Source organism: Zalophus californianus, chromosome 3, assembly GCF_009762305.2.
Source record: "Zalophus californianus isolate mZalCal1 chromosome 3, mZalCal1.pri.v2, whole genome shotgun sequence".
NCBI lineage: Eukaryota > Metazoa > Chordata > Mammalia > Carnivora > Otariidae > Zalophus > Zalophus californianus.
This window is the reverse complement of record NC_045597.1, coordinates 53,327,775-53,355,659: the sequence shown is the minus strand read 5'-3', so window position 1 is coordinate 53,355,659 and position 27,885 is coordinate 53,327,775. Positions and strand designations below refer to the sequence as shown.

Genomic DNA, 27,885 nt, shown 5'->3' with positions numbered 1-27,885 from the left:
GCCTCTATATTTTACCTCATCAAGATTCAGTGATAGGATAAAGAAGGTATTGTCTAAGAAGGTGTTTGAAATCTTCAGGGAAAAAAGTGATATTATAACTAGAAAATTGATACAACAGCAGGTACCGTAACTAGTAAAATGAATTTTAGGTTGGTATCCCTAGATGCTCCCTATTCAATTCTTAGTAAAATATATTTCAATCTAGAAGAAAATAGGGACCCTGCCAACTGTTATTAATGCTCGTTGCCTTTTAATTGAAGCGCACTCTTGGAAAATGTTGTATGTATCTGGGGAAATATAATGCATTCAGCATAAGAATAAATCTTTTTTTGAGTGAGTTACATCCAGGGGATTTTTTTTTTTTCACTTTTCAGTCATTCCACAATCTCTCTCCTTTATCAACTCCTTTTTTTTTTGCTAAGCGGTGATGGTAATGCATACATTTGCCTTTTCCAGTAAATCATCCTTTTGTAATTTGGCTTTCTTTCAATCTCAGATTTCCATCAGAAGGATTTTACCTCGAGGCATATTGCAACCAATTTCCCTCGTAATTAATGCCATATCTGCCTCAGAGTCCATTTCAGCTCCCAAATGAAAATTGATGAGGCAGCCAACCACAAATAAAGATCACATACCACTGATTAAACTATCAGTCTAGTTTCCAGACTATCACCTTATAGTGCTGCATCATAACCAGAGGGGGAGTTTTCTGGTCTTTTGCAATGTATATTGCTCATAGTAAGTGTCCATAAATTGCCATTAGCAGACGAGGAGAGGGATTGGATATGACCCCTATCAAATTCTACCAGAAAGACTAATGATTAAAGAGGTTGGTGTTACAGGGACTGAGACGCCACAGCACATAAAAAAAAAAAAAAAAACAAAACAACTGTCTAGGTTTGATAAAACGAGCCACAAACTGTGAGAAAAATCTCTAGGAAAAGAAAAACTACTCACATAGGTGTTTTTTCTCAACCAGTTGGAATGTGGATAGTTGAGCTGCTCCATGCTGCCTAGGGAACATGGAGACCAAATCCTCTACCCACCGGCCTTCAATTCCAGACTTCAGGGTGGGAGTGGGATTGGAGACTGGTGTTTGAGGTGAGTATTCACCACATGGTCAGAGCAAGAATGCACGCTCTCATTCATTCCATTTATTCATTCATTCACTCACTCACTCAGTGTTTTCCAGGGATTGTGAAAAAACATGGGAACACATAATGAAAAAGATACCAGGTCTGTTCTGGTGGAGCTGATACTCTAAGGATGGGTAGATGGAGGGGATAAATAACCAGATCATTCAGTCCAGGGGATTAAATGCCAAAGGGAAATAAGCATGAGGTACTAGTCAAGTATGCAGGTGTGTGTGTGTGTGTGTGTGTGTGTGTGTGTGTGTGTGTGTGTGTGTGTGTGAAGGCTTCCTGGAAGGGGTCACTAGAACTCTCAACAGATGAGGATAGTTAGCCAGGTGAAGAATAGGGACAGGGTGGGGCATTCAAGGTAGTGGAAACAATTTGAGCCAAGTATGGGATGGACAGACAGTATGGCTTGTTTGGTAGCTTTGAAAAGTTAACCATAGGTGGAACAAAAGGTGTGAGGAGAATTTTGTGGAGAAAAAGAAGACTAGAGGAAGGTTGGCAAATGTTCTCCTCTGAAAAACCCCACTGAGCATCAGGTGGATAAAGGAGCATTATGAAAATATATGTATGTATGTAAATAAAGCTATGTAAATTTATCTATAAATGCATTACTTATTCAATCAGTGTGTGTACTTGTTGTTTGGGCATCATTTTGAAATATTTTTGAGAAACTCATTTCAAAAATTCAGGACAATGGTAGTTATGAACCCCATTCCCAAGAGATTGTCTTTGACACTCTCAAGCAGATACTTTATGTCCCAATTTTGGGACATAATTTGAGTGACCTGACTTTGGTTTATCTCACTAATATTCATAGCCACCCCTAAAGTAATGGCAAGTGTCTTCTGAGATAAGAAATTCCAGAGCTTTTTCCTATTACAGAACAACCTGTATCAGTGGGGACCTAAATCACCTTGACTTACTGAATTAAAAAGGTTGACCTGTCCACTTTTCAAAGGCTCAGCTACCCCGGTGCAATTTTCTAGCTGCCTGTGACCACTGAGTAGCACAGTGTGTAGAAGGCTGTCACGGCAGTCCAAGGGAGGGAACCATGTGGCCTGCTTGTCAGGTACGTCCCGCAGATTCAGCAGATATTCAAATAAGTGCCCTGGTTCAAAAAAATAAATCGAAAACAAAAATACACATTGAAAAATGGCTTCATACTATTGGCTATGCTTGCATTTTTTAAAAAGCTGTTTTGGTTTTACCAATTTATTTTAGGCCACAAACATGTCTCAAAAATGATAAGCTAATTTGTAACTATTATAATTCTTTAAAACATGATGATGATGATGGTAGTTACTTGTACAGTCACCTGCCCAAGACAAATCTCAAGAGAAGAATACAAACGGAATCAACCAGAGAGATTTGTCTTTGCCCAAGTTCTTCTGAACTAGAAATTTCTAAAGGTGTTTCGTGTGGCATGCTGCACTGTGTGCAGTTTTTAGCTTTTAAACTTCAGGGACATCAAAGTATTGGAAGAGATTCAAAGAAAGATAATAAAACTCTTCTGAGGCTGCCTTACAGAATTGGGCTAACTGCCCGAGAGAGAACAGTGCTGTTGAATCAGTCCTTGCTGAGGAAGCTGCCACCCTGGGCCTCTGAGAGCCCTCTGTCTCCTCCATGGGACAAGGGCTGAGACCGTTATTCACTGCCTGGCTGGCCTCAAGGCAGCTGGCACACGTCCGAAGAAGAGTAAGGGCAGCACATGCTCAGAGCTCAGAGCCATGCTGGGGGGTTGCCTCAGAGAGGGTTTAACTGCAGGTTTGCCAAGGAGTCCTCAAACAATTACCAGAGGGGGGGGAAGTCTCAGGATCTAGATTCTGATCTGAGACTAGATTAATGAGTGCTATGACTGCTTCAGAACAATGCGTGCCTTCTCAGACACACTGGATTCCCACACCACCTGCCATTAGTTCTGCAATGTAAAGAAGTGTCCTTAGTTCCATTCTCGAGAGCAGTCTCCGCCCAGGAGGGGGTATAGACCTTGACACTAGCTTTAGCCCCTCACACAGATGATGTGAAAGTGAAGAGGAGGCAGATGGGAAGGGAACCTAGGTTCACTGAGTTTCCATGACATGCCAGGCACTGAGCTCAAGGTCCTGTGCCTCTTCCTTTATTCAGTCCTTGGAGGTATTCTATGACCTGTACTTTAGTAACCCCTTGCTGGCTCATCCTGCTAAGGTGATAGGCCTAAGGCCACCCAGGGAGTAAATGGTGGACCTCAGGTCACACACGCCTGGATCTATCTTGCTCCTAAGCCCGTGGTACTTCCATTATGTCACACTTCTTTTCAAGAACATAGACTATTATGGAAACAAACATCAAAGACTTACCTGTGTTCGATATCCAAAAAGTACTAAACCTTCTTGGGTGGCCCCTGCCTTATTTACTGATTTGTAAATCAGTAAATAAAGGATGATGACCAGAAAAATGAGCAAACAGAAACTTCCAGGTTCTACTTCATGCCTATTTTTCTTAAATATCTCAGTCACGAGAAAAGGATCTATTTAAAAATCTTATTCTAACTAGTTTCTGTCTGAGGACAGGTTATTCAGAAGTTTTCTGGATTTCCAGCGTTTCTACATTTTGTTCATTAGATTGTATGGATATTTTATGATTTTGTGATTACCAGTAAACTCTTAATAAAAATGAACCTGTCACCTAATGGAGCCCTTTGATGTACCCAAGACTAGATTTCAGAGGCCAACTGGCAGTCTCAGTAAATCCCTGTTTTCTCCCATTTTAACAAGGAAAAAGAACTTAGAGTTGGTTCAAACATGACTAAGATCCATTGACTCAATATTCCCATCAGGAATTTCAGATACTTCAGTTGCCCTTGTTAGTTTCCCATGTCTCTTTAATACTGCACCACCTAAAAAGTTTAGGATTAGAGCACATAGAGATAGAGACCAAGGACAGAGGATGTCAAGTCCCTCAGGTACTTGAGGTTAGAATTCTTTCTTAACTCCTGCCCCGTGATCCCCTATGTGGAGAAATGTCATAGCAGAGGTAGCTGGAAGGTTATCCCATGGGTTACACAGCCACGGTTACATATATATATATTCAGGATCTCTCAACCCATCAGAACAATGGCAAACTAGGGAGGAAAAGGAGGTAAGAGATAAAGATACAAAGGCTGAATAATAAAATGGATGAGTCAGTTAGTCAAGCAGAAGAAAAGAGCATTGTCGTAGGCTGGCAAAGGTTATAATTATCAAGCTCCGTGAGTGTCAGTTCCAACAAGTACCGGGAAAGCAGACCTAGGGGAGAGAATAGCAGAGGGCAAGGTTAAGGTGGGAGTGACATGGACAAGGGAAAGGGAAATGAGGCCAAGTCATTAGGGATGAATCAAAAGAAACAGAACCTGTGACAGCAGAGAACAGAGATCAGGAGCAGCAAGACTGCAACAAAATGAGAAAAGGAATGCATTGTATGTGAACATGGAGTTTAGGGGCAAACCAGACATAAATCCCAATGGCTCCTGAGGTTGACATCACTGGATTATAGCAGAGTACCTATGTCACTGATGCTTAGAATGATGAGGCTGCGCGATTGAAAACTTTTTTTTTTTTTTTAAGTGGTTTCCATGCCCAGCGTGGAGCCCAGTGCGGGGCCTGAACTTACAATCCTGAGATCAAGACCTGAGCTGACACCAAGAGTCAGACGCTTAAGGGACTGAGCCACCCAGGCACCCCTACTGAGAACATATTAAAATATGAATGTATTTTATGGAAGACTGCAGAGACATATAATAAATTTTAGAAGGATTTTCATAAAATATAGTTGAATTTAAGTTTTATCAGTGAATGCATAAACAATTTAACTATTTGCAAGTATAACCAGTTCCTAACCATCCTAGGTAAACTAAAGCATAGACAAAGAGATCACTTGCCCCATTTCTAAAAGCACAGAAATGGAAAGAAAATGGATTCCTGTTGCTAGATCATGGCATCCATGAGGGAAGGTTGGGGAGGTGGTGTGGAATTGCAAGATCCGGGAGGTGTCTGAGCGTGCCAGGATATTTTAGCAATAATGTTCTGGCAGGATACTCCGGAACTTGCATTGGGAGAAGACCTGGAGTAAGGCAAGTCCAACACTTACCTCAAATACAAAATTTAGGGGATACGGACACATCCAATAATCAAGATAAATAATATTTTGATGGAATATTTTTACACATCAAAATTAGTGCAAAAATCCCATGATGAACAAAATATCAAACTTTTAAACGAAGACAGAATCAGCAGTGACATTGAAAACATCCAGGACAGGCTGGGTGAACCAGAGAGATAGATGTGTAGGAGGAAGGACAAGTGGCTGATGCAGTGTGCTGAAAGAGTGAGACAGGGGAGTCAAGGACAAAGCCCAAGTTTATGACTCATGTGGCATGTCAGTCACTGACTTAGGCATTTCAGAGAAGGAGTACATTTGGGGGAGGGTGATGATGAGTTCCGCTATGAGTTTGTCACATATGAGGTGTGTACAGGGGCCATCACATGGAGGAAATGCAGCCAATGACTGGAAATATGGGCTGGTACTTGGCAGAGGAGTCTGGGCTGGCTATAGAGAAAGAGGCTTTCTCACATGTAGACGCTACTGGAAGCCGGTGCATAGGTGAGCCTGCCCAGGGAGCAGGTGTATAGACAGAAGAGACCGATGAATGCACTGAACGTAATAATAAAAAGCAATAGTAACATTTATTGAGGTTTACTATGTGCTTGCCACTCTTCTGAGTTGTTTACAAGCAATATCTAATCAAATCCTCTCAACAACTCTAAAAGATCTATGATATTATTATTCTCACTTTACTGATGAGGAAATGGATACTTAGAGAAGTTAAGTAAGCCAGGATTTGAGCTCAGCAAGTAAATGGCAAAGCCAAGATTTAAACTCAGGAAGTCCGAAGGAAAGCGGTATGGGGCGGGAGGAGGGCAACCTGGAGTGAAGAACAGGGACTAGGGTTTGAATTCTGGCTCTGTGCTTTATGGGCTGTGTGATCTCGGCCAGAGCTCATCCCCCTGCAGTCTCTGGTTCTTCATCTGTAAAATGGGGATAACAAAAGCTACCTCGTAGGGTTGATGGTAAGATGGGATGGGACATGTTAAGTGTGTGATGCATAGTAGGTGCACAGCAGAAGCTAGTTAACTGTTGCAATCAATAGAAACATACCAGGGTCATGGCAAACATTTCAGGGACCTTCGTGAAGAGGATATAGAGGAGAATAATGGAGAGGGAAAAGCAGAGCCAGGAGAGATGAGATCAAAGGGAGGAAGCACACACGGGTGTTTGGTTGGTTTGTCAGCCATTGATGTCCTTAGCAGAAGCAGTCAATTTAGTGAAGTGGTGATGGGCGGGGAGCATTAAATGACACTGAGGAAGGAGAGCTAATGAATGTGAACAGTGCTTCCTGAAAGCATGGCTCTGAAAGGAAGGAAAAGGTGAGATGTTCATTAAGGGAGACACAGAGGTCAGAGGAACACTCTCCCATCCAACATATATCCCATGGTGGGGGAGAAGTTAGAGCAGTCGTGGAAAACAAAAGAAAACATCAGGCCTGAAAATAGTGATGACTTTCTACTTAAACTTGAACAGTAGTTGAACACATTCAAAAATGCTTTTATATCCGATGTGACGTGGAGCCTTCCGAACAATCCTGTGGAGTAGATTAGGTGGGTAGAATCCCCAATTTATAGATATCAAAATGAAGATGTGCAAGATTAGAGATAAATTAAAAGATTATCAATGCGGAACGATTAAGAGACTTCCTCTTCACCCTAGCTGGTGTGCAGAATGGAGGTAATGGGCTGATTCTCTCACATCGCCACTAGAGGGGCTGGAGGAATTGCAGGAGAGGGCTACTAGCAGAAGGGGTGCTCTCTGGGTAGGCGAAAATGCATGGGAGGGAGGAAATGAGTGAGACAGAAGAGACCTTTAGCTCCCCCCGCCACACACACACAAAGTCTAGACCTTGAGAGAAAGGTCTGAAAAGGATTGTTAAGTTTAACTTTGCATTAAGAATATACTAAGACTTTTTTGGAATTGTCTTAAGACATTGAGAAAATATTGAAATTGTTTGCAGTGGTTTTTTTTTTTTTTTTTTTTTTTTGAAGCCCTGGGCCCATGGAGCATGGTAATATTTCTTTTGTAGAAAAGAAGAAAGAACAAAGATGGAAAGAAGAGAAAGTGAGTGGAAAGATAAGGGTTTTAGGGGAGGTTGAGGTTTCAGAGAAGAGACTTAGAATTTAGAGAAACTGGTTGAAAGTGAATAGAGATGGGCTGAGGTCAAATTCTGGGAGAGAAAATCTACACTGAATTTAAAAATTTTTTTTTTATTATTATGTTCAATTAGCCAGCATATAGTACATCAGTAGTTTTTTTTTTTTAAAGATTTTATTTATTTGAGAGAGAGAGAATGAGAGATAGAGAGCACCAGAGGGAAGAGTGTCAGAGGGAGAAGCAGACTCCCTGCTGAGCAGGGAGCCCGACGCGGGACTCGATCCCGGGACTCCAGGATCATGCCCTGAGCCAAAGGCCATCGCTTAACCAACTGAGCCACCCAGGCGCCCTGTACACTGAATTTAAAGGAAAAGAGACATGGACAGAAGCTGGGGAAAATAGGATATTAGACTGAGTGCTTGAACAGTGACCCAAATAAAAGGGGTATGAAAAAGGTGAAAGGTTTTATTTCTCTCACACAAAAGTCTGGGTTGAAGGCAGTCTGGGAGGCTAGAGGTGCTCTGTGAGGTTGAAAAGGGGGCCCAGATTCCTTCTATCTTGTTGCTCCCATCGGTGTTGTCCTTATCTGTGCGACCAGAGTTGGCCCTCTGCATTCATATTCCAACCCAGTGGAGGAGGGAAAGAGGAAGTGGGAGTTCTGAGTTTTCCTGGAAGGGCAGACACTCTGAACCATGCCCGTCACTCTGGTCACACTCCATTTGCCAGAACATTGTCACATGGCCCTACTCAGTTGCATAGGAGGTGAGGCAGTGTGGTCTCTAGGTGGGCAGTCCTGTGCCCAGCCAAAACTCGGGGGAATGTGTTACTGAAGGAAAGACGGGAGGACTTGTAAACTGAGAACAATTAGTCCCTGTACTCGCAGTTAGATACCATAGTTAGAAAATCAGAAGATCCCAAATGAGGAAGCTTGAGTAGGTTATGCAGAGTGTGCGCACTAATCTGAGTTCAGATTGCAGAAGTGAGGTGTGTGGGGTTTTGAGGGGAGTAAGAGAATAGTAAAGTGTGGAGGGGTACTATGTGTATGGGATGTGACTGAGATTGTACTACAGCAGGACACACTCCCAGGCCCGTGACTCTGGCCTATAAATATGCCTCTAGTTCAGGAGTCAGCAAACATTTTCTGTAAAGGGATAGATAGTAAATATTTCAGCCTTTGTGGGCCATGCAGTCTCGGTCAAATCTATTCAACTCTGCCGTTGGAGCATGAAAGCAGCCTAAACAGTGTAAGCAAATAGGTGTGGTGGTTTCCCAATAAAATGTTATTCATAAAAACAGGCTCTGGGCCAGATTTGACCTGTGGCCATAGTTTGCGGACTTCTGCTCTAGTCTGTTGTTCTGAAAGTACAGTCCTCTGAACCTGGAATCTAACCCTATCAAGCATAACAAGTCCATCTACTGTTCACTAATCTATTTATTTAACCGGGTGTGTTCTATGCTAGGCTCCAGGATATGAAGGAAAGTGAGACAGTGCCTGAACATATAGGAAAGTTATTGTCTAAGGAGACAAGTCCTTCCTATTTTCCTTCCTTCCTTCCTTCTTTTCTTTTCTTTTCTTTTCTTTCTTCTTTTTAACTGAAGGATAACACACAGTGTTCATCAGTTTCAGGTATACAATATAATGATTCAGTAATTCTGTATACATTTTTCAGTGCTCATCGAGATGAGTGATCCCCTTTATTTTACCCCTCCCCCCACTCACTTCCCTGGCAACTACCAGTTTGTTCACTGTACTGAAGAGTCTGTTTTGTTTTGTTTTGTTTTTTAAATATTTTATTTATTCGACAGAGACAGACACAGCGAGAGAGGGAACACAAGCAGGGGGAGTGGGAGAGGGAGAAGCAAGCCTCCAGCGGAGCAGGGAGCCCGATGTGGGGCTCGATCCCAGGACCCCGGGACCATGACCTGAGCCGAAGGCAGACGCTTAACGACTGAGCCACCCAGGCGCCCCTGAAGAGTCTGGTTTTTTGTCTCTTTTTGTTGTTGTTGTTCATTTGTTTTGTTTCTTAAATTCCACATATGAAATGAAATCATATACTGGTAATTTCTATAATAGGTGTGTGGGTCAGATTCAGTAGGAACGCAAGGGAGAGTGCCAAAGTTTGCCTGGAGGTCAGGGAAGGCTTCTCAAGGGCTAAGCTTGAGTTGGGGCTGGAGGAAGAAGGGAAAAATCTTGGCTCACCAAAGAGGGAAGGGAATTTCACTGTGTGTGTGTGTGTGTGTGTGTGTGTGTGTGTGTGTGTGTGTGTGGACAGTATGTGTACAAAAATAGCAAATGAGAGAGTTTGGCATGTTTGCAGCACCCCAAGCATTCAAGGAACGGAGAGTTGAATGTTAGATTATAAAAGGCCATTTATATGTTCCAAGGAATTTTGTTTTATCTTGTAGGTAATGGGGAGCCATTGAGAAAGAAAATTCACTGGGCAATGACGTTAGCAGATCTGAGTGTTAGAGAGCTCCCTCCTGTGGGTGGATGTGCCATGGGTGGAAGGGGAGCAAGACCAGAGCGGGGAAACCAGTAACTATGACTGATTATCCTATGTTTGGGCGAAGGTCAAGGAGAGCCTGAAATTAGTTGTCGGTGGGAAGGGAAAGAAAGAATGGACTCAAGAGATTTTTAGGAGTTAAGGTGATATGAATATGAGCAAATTATGGAGGGAGAAGGAAGAATTCAGTGTGACCCCCAGGATTCTGGCTTGGGTAACCAACTTCATGGTAGCACTTATCAAAACAGTAGGGATTATAGAGGACTAGGTTTGGGGAATTAGAAATGCTTCTGATACGCATTTGACATGGCTGGGAAAATCCAGGCGGACTCCACTGTGCAGATGGATGTTTATGTCTCTTCTTGGGAGAGAGTCTGGACTAGAACTACAGACCTAATCAGTTAAGATGCTTCAGTTTTAGGGTGTAATTACTCACACTTTGTTACATTCTGGAAAACAGTGTTGCAAGACTAAAATGGATAAATATAGGAGTCCGGGGAAATTAAAAAATGAGTATGAGATATAGAAGCAAACCAGAATCTGCCTACACTAACAGTAGCCTTCAAATTTTGCACTGAAATTCCCTGTGGCCAATACAAAGAATGAGGCCGTTGCTTGAATCATGGTATCTGTAGGATAAACAATCAATTATTTAGGAGAAGCCAGTTGGTCTTGGTCTTGGAAATTTAAGTTTCCCATGTGATCTGGTGAGCAATTTCTCCAACAACATCTCCATAAAAAATAAAATGATTTCACTGGGTTCTTTCTTCTCTGGTTCTCAAAGGGTCACATTAAAGCAAAGTTGTGCAAGAAAGTTGTCATTCTCAACTCACCTGTCATCTTCATAAAGTCCCTAGATCAATAACTCTCTGAGGGTTGTGCCAGAGAGAGATCTGAACCAGCTGGAACCTATATGACATTCTGGTTGCTACAGTGGACAATATCAAATCAACAATGGCCTTACAGACTTGTCTTTAAAAAGACAAATTTCTTCTCCTATTTTCATGAATTTTATTAACTATTCTTTTATATACATTTAAGAGATTTCTCTGAAAGAGGTCAACATTTTAGGGCGAGTATTTTCAAGGTCACTAAGTTTAGGCCAAAAAAATCTTTCTTGTTCAGAATGTTACAAATAGATCAACAGAATATGGCCACTATGAGCCATTATCTGAAACATGGGAATGACTTGTCCTGGACCTTTATTATCCGGGACTGTTTCCTGCCTCTAAAAAAAAGTGAGCTGAGTAAAGGTGGAGTCTGAAATAGAAGAGGAGCAGGTTATCTCAATTAGGACATAGGTTTGTCAATTTTCTTCCCAAAAGAGCATCTCTCAAGAGTATGTTTCCTCATCTTGACTATCCAGGTTTTATTCTTTACATTTAAGAATCAGATTGCTTATGTACACTGTGAGAATATCCTGAGTGTGCTGTGGCAGTCTGCATTTATTTATGATTATCCTTCAAACTTTTACGACTGGGAGATGCTGGGAATTGAGTTGGTAAAAGGAACAAAGGAGTTATAGGGATATGTGCAGAGAATGATGCTAAGGGTGGGGCACGTGAATATAACAATTCCACTCACATCTAGCTTAGCTTCCCAGTATCTTTCCTTATAAAATTTTTACTTCAATTTATTAAAAAATTCTAAACTTACATCTTGGATTAAAGTCTTTGATCAAAAAATGAATATGGTATTACAAGTTGTTATTGAGCACTTCAATAACCATCACACAGGCCAAATGATAAGATACTGACAGAATTCCAGAAGCATCCGCTATAACCAACATATCCCTTTCTGTCACCAGCTCTTCCATCCATAATAGTCATGACCCCCAAAGTGATGGTAGTCACTACGCATCCCTAAATACTAATTTTTTATACGTTCTATAAATGGAATCATATCACATATATATTTTTGTCTGGTTTCTTTCACTCAATGTTATGTTTTTGTTTTTTTTTTTTAACATTTATTTGCTAGAGAGAGAGAGAGAGAGCACAAGCAGGGGGAGTGGCAGGCAGAGGGAGAGGGAGAAGCAGGCTCCCCGCTGAGCAGGGAGCCCGACAGGGGGCTCAGTCCCAGGACCCCGGGATCATAACCTGAGCTGAAGGCAGACGCTTAACCGACTGAGCCACCCAGGCACCCCTCGATGTTACGTTTTTATAATTCACCCATGGTGGTGTGTGCTATGATTCACTCATTGTCATTGCTGTGTAATATTCTACTGTCTGAATAAACTCCAATTACTTATCTATTGTGTTATTGATAGAATTGGGTTGTTTCCAATTTGGAGCTTACCCCCACTCCCAATTTTTCCAGTCACCCCTACTGCTCTCCTCTTGTCATATATTTTTCCAAAATATAACAGGATTAGAAACAGGAGACAATGAGACTTATCTACTAACAGTCATTATAAACTTTTTCTGGAAAATTATCTTCAACAAACTCATTTGACCAGACTTACCCTTTGATGCTGTGAGACCTACAGAGGTGCCAAGTAAATGGTAAAACACTAAAAATATTGAGTATGAGTTCTCTTACCACAATTATTACACTTCTAGAACCAATGTAATTAGTTAGCTAACATTAATATGCACACAGTGTCAGGTATTAGGTGCTAATCCTCCCCAAGCTCATCAGAGTAGGAGCTCTTATCACCATTTTACAGATGGTGACACTGAGGCACAGAGGAGCAGGCCCTTACATGCCATCACACAGCTGTTAAATGAGAGATCTAGAATGCAACCCAGATGATCAGACTCCATAACTGCTCTCACCTGTTGTACTACATACTTTAACTAAAGGCAAACATGGGGAGAAAAGGTAGAACTTATATTTAAGGTCAGGTTCTGTTTTCAAGATCACATGACACAGACTTCTGATAGAAAACAATCATGTCAGTGCAGCCGCGATAACCTGTGTTGAGGCAGAAGAAGGATTTGTAGGTGGGCTCCCCTGCAGCTAACATGTTAGGGCTCTTCATTTGCAGCTGGTCCTGCAGGGGCAGAGGGGCTCTGGCAGTGACCTTATGGAGCGCCCACACAGAAGCCGACACCGCAATCTACAGCCACAATTCCCCAGCATCTGTGCAGAAGGTCCCCTGGGGCTTGGGTCACAGCCCGAGGTTAGACAGTCGGTGTCACAAGGCTGTGTAAGGTAAACAGCAAAGACAACCTAGGCAGCGGCATTTCATTCCATACAGAATCTTCAGTGTCTTCTCCAGAACTGCCTTCTCACCAGCCATCAGGGAGTGTCTGGTGAATGATCTAGAAGAAAAAAATATGAAACTGGTTTGACCGGCTTTATGAAACTGCATCCTTCTGCTGTTAGAATAATTAGGATGGCATTCTGAACAAAGCTCTGATTCCCCCATGCTTTCCTCCTCCCTGGAAATATTTTATTCTTCAGAACCTGCTATGGGCACTCTCATAAACAGAGCTGCACATGGCCTTCCCTGCCAAAGCGTCTGTTTGTGGCGGCCCAGATACTGTCGGGAGCGTGCAACATTGTCTTCCTGCAACCAAAAGCAAGGGCAGACAATTAAAACCCTGATTTATTTATACGTCTCCTCTCTTTCCTTCAATTGAATATCTTCTTCAGAAGAATTCTGTTAATATGATTTATCACAATAAACAGCAGGGTTCCTGCTTTAATTGATTTATCTTTTTCTCCATATAAAATTTTTCCTGTAACTCTATCCTGCATCAACTTCTGTTGTCTTTTTTACACTCCCCCGTATCTTTGCTGACTTTGATAATTTCTACAGAGACTAGATTTTTTTTATACAGTCTGCATCTTAAATCATTCATTTTCTCATTTTTAAAGTGCTGATTATAATCATCCCTTAAATTTACTGAAAATTAGCATGAGTTTTAAACCATTAGTCAAAAAAGAAGAGGCTTTTTAAAAGAAAGCTCCCTGCTGTTCTTTGTGGATGAAACAGTTGACATTTTGTTAAGAGATTTTTATCCGACTTTAATTCTCTAGCTTTAATGTATTCTTCAGTTATAAATGGAATGGTTTGTCCTAAATGGAAGTGTATCTATTTAAGCATAGTTATATCCAGTCTTTAAAATGGATCATTTCATTTCACACATGCTATAGAATCTTGAATTTCACCTTTACTCATCTCAATTTCTTTACTAAAAACGACTCTGTTGCTCCAAATTCCTATATCAATGGGTTGGATATATCAAATTGTGGTAGTAATTGTTCATAAGTACATATTTTATAAGATGTACTAATGGAGTAATAAAATATATTGCAATAACAATATGCTCTGCCTGATAGAATTTCATCATGAGACTCCATTAACACATTCGGCTGATACCAGCTTTTGAAAAAGCCTTCCATTGTGGTGGTAGGGAACTACTCTACATAAATGAACAGAGAAAATGGGATTCAAATAGGAATTTCTAGGAAGGCTGAGTGGAATGAAAAAAAAAATACAGAAACATGAATGAATGCTGACCAAGCGTTTTTGACATTGCTTGAAAGTGGATCGATCCTGTGGCTCCCTGGACTCTTGTAACACCCCAACCTTCCACGACTTCCAGGCCAGGCTCTGCCCTTGTGCCTGAATGACACTGCTTTGCCGAGGTCACCAAGGGGTTCCTAACTGGCAACCCCAATGGCCAGATCTTAGTCTTCGTCTTCCTCAGAAAGGCATTAGCCCTTCCTTTTTCTAATTTCCCTCTTCCCTGGACTTTGTGCAGGGCTGGCCCTGCCACCTGCCTGAAGGATCCCCTTCAAGCATACCAGTTGCTAGGGCTCCATGCTGCACACCCTGCCTGTTCCCTGGGTTCCATCTCTGCTCTCCTGCTGCTCCCCTGCCCCAGGGATCTCTCCTCCTCTTGCCTCTTCACCACTCCCAGGGCTGACTTTTCAACCCCATGCCAATGCCTGTGAAATGCACTGAATCCAAGTCAACTTGTTGCAAACCAGACACTTTCACTGTTCCTCAAACCAGGTCTTCCGGGGGCCATTAGCCCTGTGCGGCTTCCTCGGGGCACCTTGTGATCCTGAGTTGTTTCCCTGATTCCTTCCTCGTCTTCTCTGATTCATCCTGCTCAGTATTAGAAATTAGTTCTCAGGCCAAGTTCCTACTAAAAACAACTCCAGTGATTCCTTACCATTTGCCAATTAAAGTTTATTAAAGTTTCTTCATGACCAAGCTGTAATTTCTTCCTAGAGTTATTTCCCACTGTAATGTATATATGTTCTCTGCACTGCTGCCAAACTTAATTGCTTGTAAACATTATGGTTAATAAATATTATTTCCACTAGCTCTCAGGTTCTGTAAATATGTGAACATACAAATGACTAAACAGCATAAGAAAGATGACAATATAGCCCTCTCACCGTGAGATATGTAAACATAAAATTATAATTTTGAAATAATATGTAAAGTTCAAAAAAATTCTTGTTTCAGTTATGTAGATTATCTTAAGAATTATGCTAAAATCTAAAATAACTTCCTTTTTTGTGTGTATACCCTTCTCCTGTTTTTGTAGGAAACAATCTGATAGCTTAACACCTGACTTTCTCTTCCCAATTAAAGTTCGTTTAACTCACATAGATTATACATAAACTTTTTTGATCTTAATTAACTCTTTGTCTGATTTCATGTGTTTCTTGACTAACATTTCTATCATCCCGGTCACAATCCATTTGACATACCTCTCAGCAAAAAGCTGGCCCTTCAGTTAGGAAATAGAGCCACAATTTTACACCTATTCCCAGCCTTAAACATACCATCTGACCCCTCAGCAGCTGCCCTGCCCTCTATCCACAACCCCTTCCTTTCCAGTTTTGTGCTTCAAACAGACCCCTGGACTTATGGGACTTTGCCTTCTGATCTTTCCTTATTTACGTAAATACACAATGCAATGCATACTGGAATAGTTTATTGAATTTAAATAGGTAATATATTTACAGTGGTGTGTGTATTTTTTTTTTCCTTCTACAAGGCTGGGCTTCTGCAATGTCATTGACTTTCTTTTGTCAAACCATCTCGATCATCCTTCTGGGCTCATTATATTAAAGTAGAAAGTGTATTTCACTAGAACCCTCTGTTCATAAGCAGCTACTCATTCCCCCTCAGGGAGCCACACCCCATGGGCCAGGAGGATGCTGGGAACTCGCACCATACAGCTGAGTGTTTGGCTTAGTTACAATCGGGTAATTGCCTCTGACCCTGTTCCTAAGCTGTGATTTCCAATAGCTACAGGGATTTCCTCTACTTCCGACCTGACTGAACCCATTGTGTAACTGGCATGGTATGATAGCCCTAATGTGGAGAAGAATGAACAATTCTCTGGAGGCAGACAAGGGATTGATTTCGAACACAGGGACTGATTACATTTCAGGCAACAGGACTGTAATTTAAGGGGTAAAGCAGAGTCAATGAGGCCAATATAATGGTTTCCTCTACAAGCACTGATGCAATTAGCAACTAATTTTAATTGAAAAGGTGCAGGAACTCTTGGCCCTGTTCCTCTGGCCATCAGAAAATAGGAAATGGGAGGGAAAACCAAGTCAAGTGTTCATTTTGGTGGAATGGTAATGCATATTTAGTAATACCAAATCTAAAAAACAGAAATCACTTTAATAGATTCAAGTTCTGTTATATTATGCCATTGGTTTGACCTGGTTTGAATAAGAATAATTGGCATTTCATTTATACACATTATTGAAGGTTATTAAGGAGATACTTTCTCTATCCCCAAAGCCACTCTTTCTTTTTAAATTTAAATTCAGTTAATTAACATATAATGTATTATTTGTTTCAGGGGTATAAGTCCGTCCCAAAGCCACTCTTATCATGTAGTCTGTGCCTCTAAATTTTCACCAAATTTGCCAAACAGAAATTCAGTTTATTATATTAGGCCTAAAGCATTCTGGCTCCTGAGGTCCCTTCTTACATGCTATTATACTTCAGTAAACGTCAGGAACACCTGGGATACCATGTCTCTGATTCTGATCCACTGGGCCTAGGATAGGACCCAAGAACTTATATTTTCCTTAAGCATATTCAGTGAATCTCGTATATGAATTGCATTTTGATAAATACTGCTCTACATCTAGAGATTACATATGAACTAGGTATCAATTATCAAATGTCTTAGGCTTATCTGAAATAATTTTTTCTTCAACAGCATGTTGGAATATTGGAACACGAATCAGCTCAGCTTCAAGAGAGGGTCATGGCAAGAAGAAAGCACGCAGCGTGGGCTGGTTGCCTGAAAACACAGGCTCAGACTGGGTGTCTGGGCAGGGAGCCCTGAGTGGGTGATCCGAAGCCTGCATATGTATGTGTGTTGGGTGCATGTGGCCAGCAGCAGGGTGAAGATTGAAGTTGGATCGGTATCTGAGGGGGATTACCTGGGATTCACTCTTGGCGTCATGTAAAAATAAGTGTTTCCATTTTGCACCCTGGGCACCTCATTCACCTCACCCTAGTCCTGGCTTTGGCAGATAGCCTCTGAAACGGCTGCCAATGATCCTACCTTCAGGGATTCACGCCCTTGTGTAATCTGCGACTCGTGTGTGGACTGAACCTAATAACTTGTGTCTAATGAGTAGAATAGAGCAAAGGTGATGGGATGCCACTTCTAAGAGGAGGTTATAAGAGACTGTGACTTCTACCTTATACCCCCCACCGCCCATCTTTTGTTTTTTAACTCTGATGAAACAAGTTGCCATTTGTGACTGTTGAGGCTTATTGGCATTTCTGCCTTATTGGGAGACCTATGTGGCAGGGAACTGAGGGTGACCTCCAGACAACAGCCAGTGGGTCCTTCCCTGGTTGAATCTTCATAGAAGACCACAGCCTCCGTGGACACCTTGATTGTAATCTGCGGGAGACTCTGAACCCGAAGCTCCGGCTAAGCCTTGCCCAGATTCCTGACCACAGAAACTGTGAGATTGTCAATACTGTTGTTTTAAGTCACTGTGTCTTAGAGTAATGTTTTATGCAGCAATAAACAACTAACATAGTGCGGAAAGATCCTGGTGGTGGTGGTGGTGGAGTGTTGGTTGTTGAACCCAAAGAACAACATAAACAAGGAAAAGTGAGAAGGTACTGAGGACACACTGAACCCAGTTTTGTGTATTTTAGACAGTTTGGGCCAGGGATGGTTCTTCCTATGGGGTTGCTTCTTTTTCTTCTTTTTTACCTCCTCCAACCCTTTGCTTCCTTAAGAGGGGGGAAAAAAAGCTGGAGAGTTGCTTTATCAGTGTTAAAACTGCTAAACTTTGAAATTTCTTCTATTAAATGTCCAAGATTATTGCCATCACCACCTCCTTGTCTATCATAAACTCCTTCCCTGAAATTTGCCATGGTTCCCAGTAAGAAGGTGACTGTATTTAATAGTGATAATGTCTTCAGCCAGCAGCCACAGCCACTAGAATACAAAAATTAAAATGTCTGACACTGCAAGGATGTAGAACAACTTGAACTTTGTATACATTGCTGGTGGGAATGCAAAATGGGGTGGTCACTTAGGAAAACACCATGACACTACCTTATAGAGTTAAACCTAAATCTACCATGTGACCCAGTAATTATACTCCTAGATAGCTATCCAAGAGAAATAAAAACTTCTGTGTACACAAAGGCTTACGTTAAAATATTTATAGCATTTTACTTGTAATAGTCCAAAGCTAGAAACAATCCCCAAATACTCATCAACTAGTGAATAGATAAGCAAAACTGGCATTACAGATTGTCCTCTGTTCCCCTTTGTCTTTCTCAGGGTCCTCTCAGGTGAGCGCCTTTCTTCTAACACCATAAATAGTCATATTCCTCCTAGGCTTTGGATTTGGGGCTCAAGAGGGAGGGCATTACCTTTTTGATGGGAGAGCTAACAAGTGGGACCTTCTACACTAACTTAGATTTGTCCTTTTTGTGGGCCTCTGACATTCACTTGCCAATTAGCTCTTAGAAGCCTCTATTGGAAATAAGGTGCTTCTGAGATTTTTGATGCAGGGATGCAGCTCAGAATTATAAGTGGCCTCCTTAATATTCTGCATCACTAGCTAAGGCTTACACAGCAAATATCCATGCCCATCAAAAAAAAAGTCTAAGGTAAAAGTGCATGCCTAGCATAATGTTAGAGCCGTCGAATCACTATGTTGTACACCTGAAACTAATGTAACATTGTGTGTCAACTATACTTCAATTTAAAAAAGTACATGCAAGAGGTTCATAGGAATAAAAGGGCCATTATGGAAGCAATGGAAGAACTAGTATAGGCCAAGTGAAATCTGCCACGAACTTCAGTCCCTCAAGAGGAATACCCTGTAGCTCACTGTAGTTCTATTATTTTTTTCTCTTTTTAAGCCTACCTAATGATTCTTAACTTAGAACTGACAAGCTACATAGAGTACATGAGTCAGGACCAGGACCTGCAGAGGTCAAGAAACTTTATTCTTTATGAATGATTGCAGAGAAAAGATAAACATCATCATCAATGGGGTATATTTTTTTCTTGTAACGGTATAGCATCTTCCTTCCAGATCGATGTCAGCACATCCTTTGTCAAGTAAGTCTATAATTCCATCTCAGGCAACTCCTTTTATGGGCATGACAAAGTCATTGGCTGATTTAAATGAAGGAAGGGGGCTGAACATTTAGAATAAAGATGAAAAAAATTTTGAATTTTTATGAGCACTGATGACTAACTTTCCACACACACAAAATCACTAGTGATGAAAATAACTATTAAATATAACTAATATCACACTATACCAGTATATGTGGTTTTGACTCATTATCCCCCCTTTTTCTTTCTCATATTTGTCTAGTCTTATGTGCTTGCTTAAAACCAATGAGGCCATGGCAAGGTTAGAGTTGAGACCAGTTCTTTAAGGGCTATTTCTTGTTCTGCTGAGAGTGTATCTTCAGTTGCCAGGGGAAGACGTGTGCATGAATTCTCTTGCCTGGGTTAAGGTCATCTATAGCCGTGTAGAATGAACCCAGCTGTGGCAAGTTGGTAAGTCCAAGTTTCAAGATGACACAAAGGGATTGAGTCAGGCAAGAACCAGAAGATTTGGGGCCAAGTTAAATGCTATTGCTTAATGGGAAAGAGGAGAGGAAGGAGGACATGGAAATGCACAGGCCAGTTTCTGCTGAGATGATATGCCTCTGGAAACCCTGCATGCTTAGTGTTAACTTGGTGTTGGTTTGTGTATTTTCAAAATCTACAGTGGGTGGCTTCCACAGTCACCCTGTGACTGGGAACCTGGCACCCTTTGATGACTTTCACCCTTTCAGTGTTCTTGAGACTTGTCTGAGAGGTTCTAATTCAAAGGAAGCTTTTACTTTGAAAGCTTCAAAAGTCATTTCTCTCTACAGATTATATGTGGAGTGAAAGGCGTGTTTACACTTAGCTCCAATTGCTCTTAAATCCCTCAACTTGTTCTTGCTGGTAAAATTTATGCGAGTGGGAAAGAGATTATTTCTAGGTATGGAGTGTGTGTTAGAAGTTATTTTTTTTTTCATCCTCATTCAACAAATATACACTAAGCACCTGCTAGATTTTGGGGTACATGGGCAAAGTGCCTGTTTCAGAGCTTGTGCAAAGTCTCAATTCCTGAGGGATCCAGGCCCTGCTCTTTGAGCCCTGGGTCGAACCACAGACACAGGTAGTGCTGACAGCCATGTTCTTGTCATGGCTGAAGGCTTCTGGGGGATGGATCTTTGAGGAGCTACCTTAGCTGAGGCTCTCTTGGTTGAATCTCTAAGTACAGTTGCACAAGCCAAAGCTTCCTGTTGTGTAATGTAGCCTAAGGGGAGAGAAATGAGAGAAAGTTCAAAGTCAACAGTCTTACAAAACAAATAAGCAAACAACCCTGCAAATATTTACGGATTCATAAAATGTCTTCTACTTTGCAGGGTAGAGACAGTTGTGTTTAGCACACCAAGACTGTATGATTTTTGAGGATATGAAGTAGACTTTTCTTCTTTTGCATTTCTTGTTCAGTAAGTTAATACATAGTCATTGATTAACATGACAAATCGCTTGGAGAGGAAGCTAGGCCTTGAGTAATCTGAGCATGCATTGCATATCTTTATTTTCAAAACTTTCTTCAAACCAGAAACAGAGATATCCAATCTCTGTCAGGGTTTTTAAAGTGTAGTCTGCAGACCACCCACTACAGAATCATCAGGCTGAGACCACATTTAATAATGCTTTTTAAAAATTCAGATTTCTGGCTCTATTCCAAAGACTTTCCTGATCAGAAACTCAGAGAGCTACAACATCACTCGGCATCAGGGAAATCCAAATCGAAACCTCAATGAGATACCACCTCACACCAGTCAGAATGGCTAAAATTAACAAGTCAGGAAACGACAGATGTTGGCGGGGATGCGGAGAAAGGGGAACCCTCCTACACTGTTGGTGGGAATGCAAGGTGGTGCAACCACTCTGGAAAACCGTATGGAGGTTCCTCAAACAGTTGAAAATGGAGCTACCATATGATCCAGCAATTGCACTACTGGGTATTTACCCCAAAGATACAAATGTAGGGATCCGAAGGGGTACGTGCACCCCAATGTTTATAGCAGCAATGTCCACAATAGCCAAACTGTGGAAAGAGCCAAGATGTCCATCGACAGATGAATGGATAAAGAAGAGGTGGTATATATATACAACGGAATATTATGCAGCCATCAAAAGGAATGAGATCTTGCCATTTGCAATGATGTGGATGGAACTGGAGGGTGTTAGGCTGAGCGAAATAAGTCAATCAGAGAAAGACATGTATCATATGACCTCACTGATATGAGGAATTCTTAATGTCAGGAAACAAACTGAGGGTTGCTGGAGTGGTGGGGGGTGGGAGGGATGGGATGGCTGGTTGATAGATATTGGGGAGGGTATGTGCTATGGCGAGCGCTGTGAATTGTGCAAGACTGTTGAATCACAGATCTGTACTTCTGAAACAAATAATGCAATATATGTTAAGAAAAAAAAAAAGAAGATAGCAGGAGGGGAAGAATGAAGGGGGGGAAATCGGAGGGGGAGACGAACCATGAGAGACGATGGACTCTGAAAAACAAACTGAGGGTTCTAGAGGGGACTGGGGTGGGGGGATGGGTCAGCCTGGTGATGGGTATTAAAGAGGGCACATTCTGCGTGGAGCACTGGGTGTTATGCCCAAACAATGAATCATGGAACACTACATCCAAAACTAATGATGTAATGTATGGTGATTAACATAACAATAAAAAATTAAAAAAAAAAGAAACTCAGCTAGGCCTGGAAATCTGCATGCTGATAACATAACGCAGGTAGATTTTATGTGCACTAAATACTGAATATCCCTGCTCTGGTTTCACTGGCCTCTATGCAGTTTTGCTCTACAAACAAAGCTAGTAGGTGATGATTCTGCAGGAATGCAGGCAATCATGGGGAGCAGGCTGCATCCTGGCTCTGACATTTACTAGTTGCATGACCCTGGTCAAATGATTTCTTATCCACGCCTCAATTTTCTCTTCTGTAAAATGTGAGTTGTAAAGGCACCTACCATCTAGAGGTGTCTGAGTTTCAAATAAGACAATATATGCAAAGTGCCTAGAACTGTGCTAGGCACAAAGGGAAGCCTAATAACAGATAACTATTGTTACTGTTCTTGTTACTCAGTCGTTGGCAAAAACCATGTCTTCCTTTTGTGCGAATGCAGGAACAGCAATATAAGGTAGACGTGCTAATGTGAAGTGAGCTGCTTAAAAAAGAAAGCTCTGCCAGAGTCAGGAGAAGAGTGTAATAGAGGCCAGCTGGAGACTGAAAACGTTTCCTAGAAGAAGAGGGACTTAACAACAATCACACCTCCAAAGGTTGTACTTAAAAGTCCGTGAAGGTCTTTTGCAACCATTATTTCATTTGTGCTTCATAAAATCCCACGAGGTTTCGACAAGAGAGATGTCAGAGCATGGGGGTGAAAATGTATGCTCTTTGCCGGCAAGGCCGTGACATTCGCTAGGCGTATGTCTGTCTTGATCAGGTTATATAATCTGTCTGAGCTGCAGTTTCCTACAGCTGTAAAGTGGGGAGAAAATGAGATGTTGTGTGTAGATCTCCTAGCACAATGTCTGGAACATGGTAAATGCCTAATAAGTGTAACTGTTATTGTGGTGAGTAAACTGAGCCTCTGAATTTGCATATCTAGCAAGGGGCTGAGCAGTGGTTTGAGCCTAGACCATCTGCCTAAGCCCATCGCCGTTTCTACTAGATCAAGTTCCTCTAAATCTCAGACAGTTGTTGACACTTCATAGCAATCCGTACTCTGATTTCTTGAAACCCTCTTAATTTACCCATAAAACCTTGCTTTCCATTGTCAGGGATAATCATTTTTAAACATGGCCTGCCAATTGTGTTATATTATAGCACACTGGCAGAGGCCATTCTACTTGAATTATTTATCTGGAAACTTGACTTCCGGCTCCAGCACACAAGTCCCTCCCAAGGGTGCCTGGTTTAGGTCAGGTAGTTAAAACTCACCAAGCAGCTGCTGGTGCTGAAGGCTGTGAATATAGCGGTTCTGCAGGGCCTCCCACTGGGGTCTGGAATTGTAAATCCTCATGATGCTATAAAAGTAGCGTTGCTGCCCTTGGGTTAGGTCCTGTCAAAGCAGAGCAGGTGATTTTGATGAGTTGGTGGAGTTCTATAGGACTAAGAGTGTGATGTATTCAAAGCTGACTTCTTTGGAAATAAGATATATATGTATACATATACATATATATGTATAACAATTTTCTATATATACATTTCACAATTGGAAAACAACAATTGGGTCGTGTCTTCCCCTAGTTTACTTAAACAACTTCCATTGGCCTGTGTGATAGTGAAACTGGGTAAATAAAAGATTCTAGGTAAGTAGGTCAAGGTATTGGGCTGAGAGGGATCTAAGGATTTCCAACACTTTATAATTTTTTATAATTTTATTCCTGTATTATGATCCTTGTTGAAGAAGGTAGGCTGTGAGAATCTACACAGGGCCTGATGTAGGCCAGGCCAGTGAATGGGGACAAGAGAACTTTCCACCAAGAGTTGTCAGTAAGCAGGGGAGATAGCTAGATGAGTAGATGGGTAATGGGATAAAGGCTCAACATTATTACTTTAAAGATGCTACAAAAACAGAGAAGAAAACAAAGTCTGTGCAGCAATCAAGGAAGGCTTTTTCAATGAGGTGACCAAAACATCTGAGTCTTAGAGTGAGGAGGAATTTCCCAAGGAACTAGAATACTGGTTCTCAAAGGGCATCGACATCACCTGGGAATGTGTTAGAAATGCGAATTCTCAGGCCCCATCCTCGATCTACAGAATCCTAAACTCCAGGGAGTGGGGCATGGCACTCTGGGTTTTAACAAGCTCTCTAGGTGATTGTGTTACAAGGACACCAAAATTTGAGAACGACTGTGCTAGAAGAAAAAGAAAAGCTAATTAGTGGGAGAAAGTGGTATAAATTTTCCTGTGGGACACAAAATGTCTGGATATAGTAGGAACCAGACTTTTTTTTTTTTTTTTTTTTTTTCACTTCAGGCAGAATATAGAGTCTGAGCTGGGGAAGGCTGTAGAGTTAGGCAGGGGGAGATCATAGAAGCCTTATAGGCAGTGTTCACATTCAAATTTAAAAAATAAGAATTAAAAAAAAGAGTTGAAAGATTACCTTTAATATGAGGAGCCACTGAAGGTCTTTATTTAAGTAAAGTGGTTCTCAACGGGAGTGATTTTGACCACTAAGGACATTTGGCAATGTGGGAAGACATTTTTGCTTGGCATAAATGGTGGAATGGAGGATGGATGCTACCGGCTGTTGGCAGATAGAGGCCAGGAGCGCTGCTGAACATCCCACAGTGCACGCGACAGCCTCCCAGTCCCTCACAACAGAGAATGATCCAACCCGAAATGTCATACTTGAAAGATCACTTTGGCCCCGCCGTGGAGAATGAGCTTATGGGAGGACAGGCCATTGGAAGGGAGAGCATTTAGAAGGCTGCCATGTAGTGCAAAGGGAGGAACAAGAAGGACCTAGACTACAGTTAACTGTCCTCTACCTAATCTGTTGTCAGTGCTTACCATGATGCCTCAACATTCTAGAAAAACCAAGGTGCAATAAGTTCACCCTAGGCCACAAAAGGCAAAACAGTGATTGAAGCTTCAAAAGTAGTTGATAACCATTGTAATGGAAACTAAATTTAAGTTAATTATATATAACAGTAAAGTGGCTTTTATCTGTTAGAAATTTTGTGTGGAGTTGAAACCTCTGAGTCAGATTTTTTTTTTTTTTTTTTTTTTTTGCTGTCTAGAGACCTTAAACTTGATACCAAAAATATATCCAGAGTGAAAGTAGCAAAGCCAAGTACTTCACAATTTGAGGCATCATGTGAACTTTACAGTTTCTGAATTAGATGTTTTAAAAAAGAATATCTTTGAAGAAGATAATTGATTCCTAATTAAGACTTTGCAATGATGGAGAACAATATAATATGAAAATAGCAGCCAGTTTCGAGAGCAAGGCTCCAAAGGGCAATGAGAGTTTCCGTTATATAAGATAAAATCTTAAAAGTTATGGTTTTATTTTACAGGGGGGGGGAAAAAGTCTATGTCTTTTCCTTAGCAGAGGTCTAAACTTCCTAAATAATAGTCCTAATATTCTTACCCTGTTGTTTATCCTTCTTGGGGGGATAGAAGAGAACTGAAATTTTTGCAAAAAGTATTAATGACTGGGTGTTGTACGAAAACAATGAATCGTGGATCACTGCATCAAATACTGGTTATGTTTTGTATGGTGACTAACATAACATAATAAAATAAAATTTAAAAAAGTATTAATGAGAATGGCTTTAAATAACTGTGATTGAAAGGAGCTACCATAGCTCTCTAGCAGGGAGCCACAGCGTGGTCAGCTGTGAGCTGCCCATTACTGGGAGTGCTTCAGCAATGAGGATGTGACTATCTACAGAGCTCCTGAAAGGGGATGGGTGTGGGACCAGACCGTGCAATTGCTCATTCATTCACCATGCACACCATTAACATGCACTGAGTGCCTATGTTGAGCCCGATGTTACCTAAAGCTGGATAAACAAAGACAGGAGAAAAAGTCCTCAAGCCTTGAGGCAGAGACAGGCAAGTTCCATCCATTAGTGAATGATACACTATACCTTCATTAAGGGAGTGTTGTGGGTGTAGGCAGAGGAAGGGACCCGAATGCAAGGAATCCGTGGAACATTCCAAAGCTTTTGTCGTCTTTTCTGTTTTTCTCCCATTCTTTATCCTGTACCTCCAGGGAACAACAAAGCATAGCATGAAATTTCATTTTGTTCAACCTGTTTTGGGAATGGACCTAAGTAAATAAGTAAGCAAGCAAGCAAGTAAATAAATAAACAAATAAATAAATGTCATTTATGTCAAGGGATAAAAAGTTTTCTCACATGTTTCTAAGTAATTGGATCTCAGCAGACCGCTTAGTTCTGTACTTTGCCCTATTCTCCCTGCCCCTCCGGTTGTGGAAAGAATAATTCAGAGTTCTTTGTCTTTCGGCTTCATCTTGTGTTTGCAATAGGTGGACTGTAGAACCACATCACGTCACAAGTTATTTCTTGATCATTTTAAGTAATAGTTATTACCTTATTTGATTGTAAAAGTAACATATGTCATTTTTGAAAATTTGAAAAAAATCTAAAAATTGAAGAAGAAAATATGATTATCCATAATCTAACTGTCCATAACTGTTGGTGGCATTTGATTGATTTCCTTTTACTCTTTTTTTTTCCTGGGTACATTTTGATTTTAGAAAAGAGAGACCATACTCTATATGTTGTGCACTTTCCCAGCTCATGGAATATCCCTTAAAAAATATGATTTTTAGTCAAAGTATAGTATTCCTTTACATTATTCTCCATTTCTTGCACCTTTTGATTTGCAATTTTACAGCAGTGTACTATAAAAGAAACTGTCAAACTTAGCTGTATTTCTTGCCACTTGCCTGACAAAATGAAGGAGCCACACCTGCTATGAGTAAGTCTTTTTTCTTTACCATATATTTTAGGGTTTGGAATCTGAGATGTCTATGAGTGTAAAAAAAAATTAATCCGGGGTAGTGGATAGATCAGAATAGGGTTGCCAAGGCATAGACTGAGAATCCCAAGCGTTTTCCCCTCTGCTCACACCTTTGTCCTTGCCAAACCTGCCCCGTTGGGTTGTTTGCTTAGCTGAGATCATGCCTATGGAAAGCTCTCATCCTTTTTTCTCTTCTCTCCCCATATTATACGTTCTCACGTACGTGCACACGCAAAAGCACCCACATGTACACACTGAAGAAGTATTTTAACATGTGAGGAATCTCTGCTTGAGTTCACAAAGCGAAGGCTCAGATCTTCCAGAAGAGAAATTTATTAGGAAAACATCGGTCAGCATCTCTGTGTGTCCTGTTTCCACGATAAAACTTATAAATTAAACTCTAAATATTTTATTTAATACTGCTTTCCCTCATCGTGCACTTCAGAAACCATACCAACTGAGATATACTCTTTTAATATTCTCTGTGTTAGAAGCCAACATTCTATCCTGTACTCAGATCATCTCAGTATCCCTCCTCGCGTTTTCCAGGTCTGTAGAGCAGAGCATAAATATTCTTCAAAGCTAGAAAGGTTTCTTCTTTCCTCAAATAGCATAAGGAAATGACTGACGATCTTTCTTGTGGCAACAATTCATGTGCGCTTTTCTCGGGCTATTGCTGAGGAAATCCATCTTAGCTATTCAAGTGGACTATACCTGGTAAAGTTTGATTAAAATGCTTGGAGAATTCAAGGAGGACAAATCTACCAAATATCTTATGCCCGAACCAAAAAGGACAAATTTGCTTAAAAGACTTACCCTGTATTATGATCTCCCCCTTTTTAGAAGCTCATACTCATATTCAGTGTAGTTTCCTTGCAGGGTCTCTTTCTTCATGTGAAGGTGGCAGTAGAAATTCAGTCTGTTGATAAGCTGATATCCAAGCAACATCACGTG

At 41.1% G+C, this 27,885-nt stretch overlaps 2 protein-coding genes across 4 annotated transcripts in view; one reads left to right on the top strand and one right to left on the bottom strand.

Annotated features, from left to right (window-relative positions):
- LOC113920445 overlaps nucleotides 1-27,885 on the top strand; it is a 129,812-nt gene that overhangs the window by 72,060 nt on the left and 29,867 nt on the right. The gene's annotated exons all lie outside the window — the stretch shown is intronic.
- Nucleotides 19,272-27,868, bottom strand: FAM216B (family with sequence similarity 216 member B). 3 transcript variants are annotated; one of them, XM_027591098.1, is made up of 5 exons: nucleotides 27,748-27,868; nucleotides 26,034-26,152; nucleotides 23,371-23,491; nucleotides 20,577-20,650; nucleotides 19,272-19,487 (listed from the first exon to the last, which is right to left on the bottom strand). In XM_027591098.1, the coding sequence occupies exons 2-5, from the start codon at nucleotides 26,136-26,138 to the stop codon at nucleotides 19,470-19,472; spliced, it is 318 nt and encodes a 105-aa protein (XP_027446899.1). In that variant the 5' UTR covers nucleotides 26,139-26,152; nucleotides 27,748-27,868; the 3' UTR covers nucleotides 19,272-19,469. The 3 variants fall into 3 exon arrangements, with proteins under 3 accessions (XP_027446899.1, XP_027446897.1, XP_027446898.1); XM_027591096.1 differs by having other exon boundaries at nucleotides 19,272-20,650; XM_027591097.1 differs by having other exon boundaries at nucleotides 19,272-20,650; nucleotides 26,034-26,146; nucleotides 27,748-27,863.

What these genes read in the sequence shown, in the direction of transcription:
- FAM216B (XM_027591096.1), bottom strand. Translation starts at nt 26,138, where the DNA reads ATGGGAGAAAAACAGAAAAGACGACAAAAGCTTTGGAATGTTCCACGG. An exon ending in ACAACACTCCCTTAATGAAG is followed by an intron (nt 23,492 to 26,033) that starts GTATAGTGTATC and finishes CTGCTTTGACAG; the next exon opens with GACCTAACCCAAGGGCAGCA. An exon ending in TCAGCACCAGCAGCTGCTTG is followed by an intron (nt 20,651 to 23,370) that starts GTGAGTTTTAAC and finishes CTCTCCCCTTAG; the next exon opens with GCTACATTACACAACAGGAA.